Raw genomic sequence first — 12,533 nt, 5'->3', positions numbered from 1 at the left:
TCGTCCTTGGTGTGAACGGTCCTTACAGTTAAAACGATAATAGAGGAACGATATTATTGGAATCACTTTCAGAACGATTTTTTACATCTGATGATCATAAAAACACTGACAGCCAATCAGAATCCACCATACTTTAAGAGCTCGAGAATTTAAAGAGACAGACAACAAAACTGCAGCGCGCTTAGAATAAAGTGAACAATAAAGTAGTATAGAGGGTCAGTGTACAGTGCGCGTGACGCGAATTTCATCATCAGAAGAGTATACGCACTGCCGGATTTTTGTAACCACGCGTACTTGTACGCGCAGGTCACACATGCACATTTAATTTTTTTTTGCAGTAATTAGTTTATTCACTAGGTGGCAACTGTGCCCTGAGGGCGTCGATTCACAAGGTAGTCGAAGAAAAACTGCATAAACAGAACAGACCGGAACACATGCAAGCTACAGTGACAATGGAGGCCTACATAGATGAGAGATTGTGCGAAGAGGTTGTGCGAAGTATCCACATTTGTACAACTCTAGCATGAAAGAATTCAAAGATGTTTACTTTGGTTGTAACTCGTGGCGAGAGATTGCGCAAAACTGCGCATGCTTTGAACGCCTGTGTATGCATACGAGTCAAGTGAAGTATACTTTCCAAGGCTGTGCATTCGACTGTGCACGTACACTAGCATACGAGTAAAAAAATGAAGTATACCCAGGGCTTAAACCATAGGCCTACATCATCATTGGTGTGGATATAGTTATCGTTATCGTTAGCTTATAGTAATAGTTATCGTTCTTGGTGTGTGAGCCCTAATTAAATATATTACATTGACATTATCACTGTCTGTCAGATTTTGAATATTTTCACAAAGTCTTGAAATGTTCTAATTTTAAAGGGACCTATAATGGCCCTTTTACAAGATGTCTCTGGTGTCCCCAGAATATAAATAAATACCCCACAGATCATTTATTATAGCTTGTGAAATTTGCTCCTATGTGGGTGTGAGCAACGCCGTTTTTGTGTGTGTCCCTTTAAATGCAAATGAGCTGCTGCTCCCGGCCCCCTTTCCAGAAGAGGGCAGAGCTTTAACAGCTCGCACTTCAATTGCTCAACAACAACAAAACTGGAGAATCTCACGCAGCCAAAATGATGATTGTCAGTAACAGTCTTCAGCCTTACATTATTCAAACTGGAGTCAGACACTGATGGAAAGATTCAGGAAACGTCATTTCTGAATGGTTAGTGGATAAATTTATGTAGTTGCTGTGGAGTTCAACTCATCAACTAGCATGTGCCATCATGTTAATCTTTCGTGCAAATCCAGTGTTGAATTGACCCTCATTTGTGAAGCAGTCCGGTGTAAAATGATGGCATGGCAACAACACTCTACTACAACAACTCTTCCTCTTCTTTAAAGCAGCCCAACCCAAACCCCCTTTGTTGTGTGTTCCCGGGGGCAGGGTTTATGTAAATTTTAGGGTTAGTGATGTCACTAACCCAGGAAGAAGCTCGTTGTAGTCCCTACCAGCCGTTTGTTGTAGTCCTTAACAGCAATTTCTGTAAAAGAAAATATCTCCCTTTGCATTGAACTTTGAGTGTTGTAACTTTGCAGATGTTGTTTATGCTCAAACAGCAACATTACACACTAACTAAAGTTAATTGGGGGGGGGGATAGGAGGAATTTCAATACAGTACTTTGAAAATTAAATTTTGTGCTCACAAATATAAAAACACCTGGTCACTAGTGGCATCATGTCAGACTCGATCAATTCACTGCTCAGAGAGATAAGAGAACATAAGATCCTCATGCTCTCTCTCTCTCTCATTCCTTCTCCTCTCCTCTCTCTGGGTCTGTCCATCCGGCGAGAGCAGAATAGATGGTTATTCTAAAAGGTGCTGATTTCAGCTATAAACTGTAGGGGGAATGCGTGTGATGTTCAATAAGGCTTTCCCATACAGAGACGGAGTAGAGAAGACGAACTCGTTTATGAGCAACACACAACCCTGTCCTCCTGTATTACCCACACACTAAATTCTGCTTTACACACACACAAACAACAGCAACACTTTGGGGGATTTGTGTGCAGTGTGTATGTTTTTCGCCTACCAAGCAAATATAGGTGCAAATATAGCCACTGAATCACTATTGCACATGCATTTTTGAAAAAAAGCATCAGCTTAACTTTCTGGAAAGCGCCAAGCAATGCCCTAGCAATCATGAACACAATAGCTACATAGCAACACCCTGGCAACCACCCACAACACTCTAGCATGATGGTGATGACAAATCTTAAGAAAATGTGAAAATCTAGGGTTGTACATACAGTTTTGTTTTTGTTTTTATCCCCTCTGATACATCAAAGTGATCATTTTTAGTGCTCAATTAATTTAGTCAAATCAATTAATCACAATTAATCGCATCTAACATAGGAATGTGATTTCTTTCATGACTGTTGTTGTGTGATAAAACAACTGTATTTTTGTTGCTTCTCATTCCTATGGCATGCAGCAACAAAAATGTAAAATGTAAATATTTTGTCGGTTTGTACAGTTTGTTTGCTACATTGCGTCTCCCATGACCTCAATATATTAAATCAATTCAGCAAATGGTACCAAGGTATCATTTTAGAAATAAAAGCGATTATTTAGCATAAAAAATGTCAACATTTTGCAGTCCATTCAATTATATTACGTCCAGTTCATTCATCATCCTGGAAAAGGTAATTCAGCTGCATCCAAAATCGCATACTTCCCTACATACTTGGCGAAAAACAGTATGTGACAAAAGAAGTATGTCTGAATTCAAAGTACTCATAAAGTACTCAGTGAAGCGAAGCACCTGACGCTGGCAGGTCACATGTACATTCATAATACACACACTCATACTATATAGAACATACTTTTTTAGTGGTCGTGAACTAATTACTTTTTCAAAATAAGTACCAAGAGAGTATGTAATTTCGGAAGCAGCCTAATTCAAGTTGAGTGCATTGCATTATGGGATATAGTACCTATTACAGCTTGGCTTTTTACTCGCCGTTTTGGCTGATGTCCTCTGGATATTCCATACATACAGAAAATATGCATAGAATAATAATGTAGGCTATTCCAATATAAAGAATGGAGACAGATTTTCCATTGTTTTCTTGTTTCGGTATGTGACTGAATTTAGCATAAATATTGTATTTAAAGCTGCATTCCTTGACTTCTTTTGGTTAAAAATTATCCAAAATCAATTTTTGAGCAAGTACATAACCAGCCAGTGTTCAAAACTATCTCCTTACCTTACCCCGATTCAAAACGGTAAGCTTATAATAATGTTTTATAATTCGAATGGTACTGGTAGGTTTCCGCGGGAAATTCGAGCATGCCGCTATTCGTCTTTGCGTCATTATGTCACGTCTGTTTAAATAAAGGATGAGTCCCAGCTAGTAGGCTATACCGCATGTGAGGATTCTGCAGGTGGCGGATCATTTATAGCCTTTTCTCACAGCATCTGGAATAATTAAACATCATTTTGATGGCGGATTGTATGGTATGACAAATTGACGTTACAGATTAGACTACAGAAATTAAAACCTACAGTTAACACTAATACTCACTAAATACACATAGTCAGGCAATGCTGATGTTGTTAATATTAACAGTTTGAGAACAATGTATAACAATAATAATAATTTGCACGGTTTGATGTGATCCGAGCTAAGCATCTTTAGATTTAATCACCATTGGTATCGCGATTTATTGTAATGCTTTTTTTCTCAGTTGGTCAGAACAAAAGAGGCAGACATGTTACTTACTTTTTCCGGTGAAAATTCTTATTTTGGTCATACTTCCAAGACTACAATCTGTGATTCCGAAGTACAGTATCCACCGGTGAGGTGACTGGCAGCCACACATTCTCCTCAAAACATTAGATTCATCCGCGCTGAGAACACACTTAAAGATGATAATTACGCAAATAACTGTAATTGCAGGTTTCAAACAGAGATGGCGACAAAGAGGCAAAACTTACGGACTGCAGAGCGCTTTCATTTAAAGAAGACTTATGTATTTCATATAGCTATGCAAGCATATTTGTAGACCTAGTTTTGCATAATGTTGTGTATATATTGTCTATAAGTTATGCTTCATGTTTTCTAATTATGCATTAAAGGGACAGTTCACCCAAAAAAATGAAAATTCTGTCATCATTTACTCACCCTCAAGTAGTTCCAAACCTGCATGAGTTTATTTATTCTGCTGAACACAAAAGAAGATATTTGGAAGAATGCGGGTAACCAAACAGCTGATTTGATTTTTTTTTTTTTCTCTCCATACTATGGAAGTCAATGGGACCCATCAACTGTTTGGTTAATACAGATTTGGAACAACTTGAGAGTGAGTAGGCTAAATGATGACAGAATTTTCATATTTGGGAGACCTATCCCTTTAATGTTGTATTTCTAGCGTGTAATCCTGTAACCTGATCTTTATATTCTTTATCTCTCTCTCTCTTAACTGCATGCCTGTAGTCTCTCTTTCAGACATAGCCTACATACGTTCACATGCGCGCGCGCACACACACACACACGCACACTTTTTAGGCCTGGAAAATTAATGAGTTCTCATTCATAACCCAGGCAGAGAGAGCTATATTCACCCTCCGATGCTTTATTGACTGATTTCATTTATTTGCAAGAGATGGATTGGAGGTAAGCAGGCGGCCTCCGCGCCACATTCTCCGCTCGGCTCTCTCCCGCAATGCATTGTGGCGGGTCAGTGTTCGCCTCTCTAGTCAGCGTGTGACAAATTAGCTAACGAGGAACGGCCTTCGCATTTCCACAAACTAATTAACCCGGCAGATACTGAGACAAATTATAATATTTATGTAATATCATTTCGCATCTGTTTGCAAGGAGCACATCCGTATCACCTGATCTCTCTTTTAGACGCATGCACGCGCTCACAAATACAACCTGCCTCTTCACTATTACGCGTTCAAACATGCAGTAAACCACTTGTATTTTATACGATTCCTGATTTTCAAACACTACTATGACTATTTCCACTGCGGGTTGGTTGATTGCGGAGCTCAGGGAGTGTTGATTATAATCTATAATTTGCAATGCCTCATCACAGTTATATGTCATTGCTTTTAACCTCATATAATTTGAGCCACAAGGTATAACTGAAGATTTGACATTTTTTGTAATAGCTATAAATGTAGACAACAACGTTCTAACATTATAATTTAATGACCAAATTTAATTAGTTTCATGCTGATAATTTTAGCAACAGCCTAAATATGTCTCTTTAGGCATTCATTTCTATTACCTAGCCTAATAATTATAATTATAATAACAAATAGCCTAAATAACAGTTCACCATACCTGTCCATTTGTGTATATAAGATATAATATATTTAGGTGGGAATACGAATTGTTGGTTTAACTTAAAAAAGTAAGTTACCTGGTTGCTTAAAAATTTTGAGTTCATTGAAACTAAAAATTTGAGTTAATACGATGAAGGCATTTGGTTTAATCAACAGAAACTCAAAATATTATGTTATCTGAACCACATTAATTATCTAAGTTGATCTGACAAAAGAACAAATGTTGTGATAAATCATGAAAATAATTTTTTACAGTGAAATGCCTCAATAAGAAATCCCCCCTTTTTTTTTTGGCCTTCTGGATGTATGAATTATGAATTATTTCAGGAGCTCTCGTACAGCAGTCATTGCGCCATATACATGATTGTATTATTATCGCATTGGTCTGTTCGACAGACAGTGATGGCGCGCTCTTGATATTGTATTTGGCTGAGTCCTGATTTCTCATCTATGAGGTCATAATGCCAAGAGCCCAAGAGCCAATCAGAGAGCGAGTTAATGTCAACCCCTGCAACATCTCCAAACTAGAGGAAAATAGTGCTGGGAGAGATAATGACTTAATTTGAAAACACTTAATAACTTTCAATAATAATCCATTAGCAGACATTATATAATGGAGACCATGAATGAATGAAAATATTAAAATAAAGGTTTTGCGACATTTCTAACTAATTTGAATATGCATTAGGCATACGTCAGTTAAGCAGCTAATACAATAATATGGATTTTTACTAGCTACATTAAAAGGTGTGTGACGTTTTACACAATACTAAACAAAAACAAATAAACGTTTCACAAACAAGATCTGCTTTCCCCCCACAGTTTCCCCAAGAACAACAGAAGATGCGAGTTGTCAATAATGACATATTGAAAATGATTTTATTCGTTAATTTACATTCAATCGTTATAAACATGTTCAGGAAACAAAACAGCCGTTAAGAAGATCAAACATTTAAGAAATTTATATTGGTATAAGCACATACATTAACTTAGAACATATCACAAACTGACCGAATGGGAACAGGTTAAGAATGCTTTATCTACACAAAACATCCTATATAACAGCATATAACAAAGTCATACTTTTCTTTTAAATGACATTTCCCCGTTGTTGTTGTTGTTGTTGTTGTTGTTGTTGATGTTGTTGTTTACCTTGGTGGTCGACACATGCAGTCAAGTTTCTTAATTCTTTTTGAGACATTTTCCTTCCTTTCTTCCACCGTTTCATAAAACAGTCTTAAAATGTGAACGATTTCTTCCATAATAATAATAATAATAATGACGATGATAATAATAAGAATAATACTAAAAACGAGTGCACCGTCGCTCGGCTTGTTTCTCTGAGATCAAATGCAAACAAATACATTGCAAAAGTGCAGATTATTTTCTGTCCAGGGCGTTGACATATTAAATTTGCAAAAACAAAGTGCTAATGAAATAAATAAGTAAATAAATTAATAAATAAATAAATACTGCTTTAGGTTTTATTTCCATCAGGCGCGCACAGTTCGTTTACTAGACGTATCCTTACACTTCCGTGTGCGTCACTGAGCCAGAAATGATGGGTGGACGAGAAACAGGAGGTGATCAGCACGTCAAAGTATTAGGTGAAACTCATGGACACTGTGTGCTCGAGCGCTTTGCGGCGCAGGGACGCGATGCTCGTCCCTCTCCAGACGTCAGTGTCCGGGGAGCTACACAGCTGAGGCGAGCCGGTCACATTGGTGGGGCCAGAGAGCGACGCTGGCACCATACCGGGGAAGGTGGGTTGGTAGAGGTGGGACTGGAGCCCGGAACCATTGGAGGACATGTTGGACAGGCTCATGGAGTTGGGCGGCGGTCCGGCGCCTAGGCTGCACTGGGATAGAGACTGTGCCATGGCTTGTTGTCGGCCTAGGGCGGGCGGTAACTGCAGCTGTGAGACTCCCGGCATCCCAGCCGCCGCCCAGCGGGTGTCATTAGCGTGAAAAGAGCACAAGCTGTCGCCCATGGCTGCCGCGGCCGCCGCGGCGGAGGGGAACTGCGGTAGGCCGTGGTGAGTGGGCAGCAAAGTGCCCGGAGCGCGAAACACGTTGGTGGTCTTCTTGCGCTTCTTCCATTTGGCGCGGCGGTTCTGAAACCAAACCTGCAAGTAGAGGGAACAACAAAAATAGCTCTCAAAATTCTGCTTACATTCCAATAGAAAGACTGTGTGCATTTAATAAAAAAGTTCAATAAAATATAAATTTAACATAGCCTCCAAGATTTCACAATGAGAAACTGTGACTGCATGTGATCATCATATGTTCACTATAAATAAGCAGACAATAAATAAATAAATCTCAAAACACAACATATTGTGTGTGTGTGTGTGTTTAAAACAAGAACCAAAAGTTCTTATATGTCGCATTATAGATGATTTAATATCAATGTTTGGCTTTTGGGCTCTTTAAAATATAGAGAATAAAACGCATAAAATAAAACGAATTGTTTTAAAAATGCTAAAAATATATAAATACGCAAAACAATTACCTACACTTTACATACCCGAAAAAAAAATTTTTTTTGCATTATTTTGTCACTTATGCAATAGTTTGTTTGTTTGCATGTTATGAGTAACATCAAAATTATATATATATATATATATATATATATATATATATATAGCCAAAAATGTATTTTTATTAAGTTTTTTTGTTGTTGTTTGTCTTTTTCTTGTCTCGACATCACAAAATTTGCGCTATAAATGCTGACTGAAATGATAAGCAATCATAATATTTAGACTCCATTATTATGTACTCGATTTTAAAACACCAGGGCGTAAAAAAAGGCCCACCCTGGACCGTAAATGGCTCACGCGGTGTTTATTTCCCGAGGTCCTTCAGGTTTATAGAGATCTCATGCGCGCTCACAATGATTAACGAGCAGATTCTGACCCAACGAAAAGGGGAGAAAAAATGCGAAGGGGTTCATATTAGATCCCCGAATCCCACTCCACGCAGCCAGCCGTGAAATCCGGCCTCAAATGCATTACACTTCAGAGGATAAAAGAAAATGCAATTTCTCATACCATTAAAAAAAGACAGAGCACCATCCGCGCGCAGGCCATTAAGACGTGCACGCTGACAGACCTATTTCACGAGACCGCAAAACAAACCTAGTGTGCTGTTTCAGATGTGCTTATAGAAGATCACCGCGCGGTCATCGTGTCACTAATTCATTTTTTATGCAAGTAAAATAGTTGCATCCGAGCTCGGGCCTGCTAATTATGATGATTATTATTTTACGCAGAACAGTCTTACGCATTGAGCTTAATAAGCCTGTTAAGTTATAAATAATTTTGAAATTGGTTGATAATAATGGTCTTGATTTTATTGCACTATCAACTTGAAAAGCTATACATATATAATGAGACTCTATACATCACAGAGGGAGGGAGAGAGCGCTGGAATGCCGCGCGCGCTCGATGCATCCTACGTTTATCTCTCGGGTTCATTTAACGCTGCATTTGCGACTGACCAATCACAGCAGCAGCACGAGTCATAATCTTATAAAAGTGATTAAGATATCGGTCTGCTCCGATGGCTGAGATAACAATAATGCTATTGTAAAAGGAAGATGACCTGAACATTAAATAATCATGAGAATCGCTCCATGTTTTAATTGGGTGCACATTCAAAAAACAAGAAAATGTTGATAAATGTAACTGAATCAAATACAAATATGCCTAGTAATATGTAGCAGCAATAATAATACAAAAAAATACAATAATAATAATACAATAAAACTGATGGTAGTATTTTGGGCTGCAGATAAATACTATTTTATAATCATAAAGCAAATTCGTGTGATTGGGATTAAAATATCTAATGTTTATGTTATTTTAAAATATAAAATAAAATGAGAAAATGCGATACTATTGATAAGAAAAAATAAATAGGACATACTGTCTCATTTAAAACACCCGACCATCGTGATTGTTTACGCTGAATATCAATATGAATTAACAGTTATGACAGTTCCTTTTCATTTTTAGAATTATTTTGCTTTTTTTCATGCATGTGATGATAGAGCTCATGTTTTCACGACCTTGAAGAACGTTTTTTTTTATAAACAACAAATTTTTAACGATTATTTTCATGCATTTATTTTTTGCTCATGTTCTGTTGACAAACTTTAAATCTCGGCTCATCATGTAAACAAACAAATGCAAATTCTCGTTACTCTATAATTTAAGAATAGGCTGCATTTGGGTATTTTTAAAAAATTAAGTTGAGCATTTTTTAAAAATTAAGTTATAACGCGTTATCATTTCCTGCTGTTTGTAGGATTCTTAAGCTTTGTATTTCCAAAAATAGAAAATTAGTAGGTTATTTGAATAACCTTTATGATCAATATTTAGCATAAATTATAGTGTTCACAACAGACAATATTTGATATGTCATTTTAGTAAGCATATCCGAATAATAATATCTTGCTTTATATGTACCATTTTTCATTTTAAACTTAACTGCAGCCTGCAATAACTCCTTCTCTTTTGTATATATATATATATATATATAGCTATATATTTTACAGAGTTAATACAATGTTACTGTCGATTCAGTAATGTAAATAAACCAATCCGAAACCTGTGATGATCATTCTCCACTCACCTGCACGCGTGATTCCGTCAAGCCGATCCGGAGCGCGAGCTCCTCCCGCATGAAGATGTCCGGATAGTGGGTTTTGGCGAAGCTGCGTTCCAGCTCGTTAAGCTGAGCCGGAGTAAAGCGAGTCCGGTGCCGTTTCTGTTTCTGACTCTGCTGCCCGCCGGACTGGGTGGGGTTCTGTTGCTGCTGCTGTTGCTTCTCCTGTTCCTTACTGTTCACCGTTACACCCGGCGGATTGGATCCAGCACTGTTGATATCGTCTCCGGGAAGAAGGGTGGCCCCTTCCACCGCATCGGAGACCGGGGCGAGTTCTCCGGGGTGGCCCGGGTCAGTTCCGCCGCCGCCCAGCCTGCATTTCAATGCCTCCCTGTGACCCAGAAGCTCGGCCGCGGCATCCTTCATCCCTGAAACAAAGAATTGGCCAAACTGAGTGAGCTCAAAAGTAACACCAAGCACTGCTGAAAAAGAGAGAAATGTTAGTGCAGAATATATTTTTCCTAGACAGTCACAGGCAAGCACTATTCTAAAGCAAAAAACTGCTATCATTACATCCATAACGTGCAAATAATGTTAAAAAATATTTTTCAAGACTAGCTCAGAACAGTAACACAACAGAATGACATCTTTTTTAAAAAAAACTAATTCCATTTGATTCCCCTCAATATCTTGGAAAACGACTAAATCAAATTACTGCGTAATATAATAATAATGATTACTTTTCCAATGAATTAGTTCGCTTAAATCGAATTAAGATAAAATAAGAGACAAATTGTCAATTTTCTCTGCTTGATTTAGATGAAAAAGAGTCCTCCAGCTTACAGTAGAGTTGCAGACCGGAGTTTGGCGTTGATAACTCACCGAGGCGAGCATCCAGCAGGTCGGCGTGCGAAAGCATCGCGCACCGCTCCAGAGCGAAATGCTTTTCCAAAAAAATCTCTATGACTTTAAACTATTTAAAAAATATATATGGCCTAAATGAAAGCAAATTCGGTTTGTGGTTAAAAAGGAGGTTCCTTGCATTATAATGTCCTTTAGAGGAACTGGGAGGCGCTTAATAGTTGAATGAACCCATGAGCTCCTTCAAATAAGAGCCAATCAGCGTTGAAGCCTGGAGGTGTCAGATGCGCGAAGCCTCTCTTGCCGCCCTCCCAAGTTCATCTCTCCTCGTTTTTGATCCCGACTCCCAAATTATAACCTTTAAAATGACCTCTTTTAGAAAGCTCTTGGAGAAACTCCCTCAGAATTGGTTTAATTGAGCGTGATGGCAGAATCATTGAGGGGACCTGATTATTTGAGGAGAAACAGCGAATTAAACTATTGTTATATAAACGTGTCATCCTTATCAAAGCCATATGGTTTAGTAATGGCTTCCCAAAGTTTATTACAGGACTAAACGATGAAACCGTGCTCTCTTTATTATATGAAGTCGTTTACTTGATTTTTATGCGCTTCTATTAGATCCAAAAACAACGCCGCCATTTTAATTATAAACTTCTTCTTTTGCAGCCCCGAGATTTTCCGCTTCTGTCACTTAATCGTTAGTGATAATTTCACGTTTCCTCATGGAAAAAAAGGCCTTCGTGTCGTGGTGGCATGTCCAACTCTCGCCTTTTGGAGACGAAGTGAACCTCTTCTAATGTTTCTAGTAGCCCGGGGCAGCCAACAACAAAGTTTAGATTAGCCATATATCTCAAACCAGGGTAATTTTCAACATCATTAGGCTTTTATGTAATTAGTCCCAAATCTATAAGCTTTTTATTACGATTATTAGCGAGATCAGTATAAATTAGGGCTGATTTAGTAGTGTTTAGGCCCGACTGTCACGGCGGGAGGAACTTGGAGTAAATGATATGTGAGCAAATTAGGTGCATAATTCGGTGGAAAGTCAGTCAGAAATGTGCTTCCAGGAACAGGGATACCCCCACGAAAGGAAAGGGGGAGTGCGAGGACTTTCGCACCAAAATAGATACATTTAGACTTTAAACACCCTACACTGACAAATTGTATTCGTTGCATTGATTTTTCATCCAATTGCCCCAAATTAACTTGATTTATTTAATGCAAAGAACACTCAACTGCCGGTGTAGCCCGCCAATAAACGAACCTGCATTTACTCCAATTAGCACAATAGCTTTTGTCACACATGGAACCGATGAAAAATATCAGTGCAAACAGACTCTAAGCAGATGTCAGTGGGATGGTTTAAAAGTACTCCTTTATTTGCAAGAGTGAATAGTGTCTTTTCACTGCACACAAAGGACGCGTCCGAGCGAGAAACTTTCGACTCTTTTTTTTGACAAGCCACCAATCTGGTGGTAAGAACAAGAGTGCTCGCCTCCAGTCGCCGGGTCAGACGCGACTCTTGACTCGCCGGGGAAATGTATATGCCTCGCTGAAAATGAGGAAAGGAAGAGAGTGCGGATTCAATTTGGAAACAATTGTTCTTGCGCTGCGTTTTGATATCCGAAATGTCAGAGAAGGCGATCGAGGCACCGGGCGCGTAATGGAAGATCTCGGGTTTGTGTTCATCTCACACTTTCCT

The 12,533-nt window shown here is 38.5% G+C and overlaps 1 protein-coding gene across 2 annotated transcripts; it reads right to left on the bottom strand.

The window, feature by feature from the left end:
- Window positions 1–6,227: 6,227 nt before the first annotated feature.
- otpa (orthopedia homeobox a) lies at window positions 6,228–10,999 on the bottom strand. 2 transcript variants are annotated; one of them, XM_051877373.1, is made up of 3 exons: window positions 10,850–10,999; window positions 9,995–10,395; window positions 6,228–7,485 (listed from the first exon to the last, which is right to left on the bottom strand). In XM_051877373.1, exons 1-3 carry the CDS (start codon window positions 10,884–10,886, stop codon window positions 6,964–6,966), a joined length of 960 nt encoding a protein of 319 aa, XP_051733333.1. In that variant the 5' UTR covers window positions 10,887–10,999; the 3' UTR covers window positions 6,228–6,963. The 2 variants fall into 2 exon arrangements, with proteins under 2 accessions (XP_051733333.1, XP_051733332.1); XM_051877372.1 differs by having other exon boundaries at window positions 10,811–10,992.
- Between the last annotated feature and the right edge of the window lie 1,534 nt (window positions 11,000–12,533).

This window comes from Ctenopharyngodon idella, chromosome 21 (assembly GCF_019924925.1).
Source record: "Ctenopharyngodon idella isolate HZGC_01 chromosome 21, HZGC01, whole genome shotgun sequence".
Lineage (NCBI taxonomy): Eukaryota > Metazoa > Chordata > Actinopteri > Cypriniformes > Xenocyprididae > Ctenopharyngodon > Ctenopharyngodon idella.
The sequence above is the reverse complement of the archived record's forward strand: the minus strand, read 5'-3'. Positions and strand labels throughout refer to the sequence as shown.

Excerpts from the sequence above, each read along its gene's own strand:
- otpa (XM_051877372.1), bottom strand. The coding sequence starts at position 10,886 with ATGCTTTCGCACGCCGACCTGCTGGATGCTCGCCTCGGTGAGTTATCA. Across the intron at positions 10,396-10,810 it reads CTCCGGTCTGCAACTCTACT|GGATGAAGGATGCCGCGGCC; the intron begins GTAAGCTGGAGG and ends TCTTTGTTTCAG. Across the intron at positions 7,486-9,994 it reads TGACGGAATCACGCGTGCAG|GTTTGGTTTCAGAACCGCCG; the intron begins GTGAGTGGAGAA and ends CTCTACTTGCAG.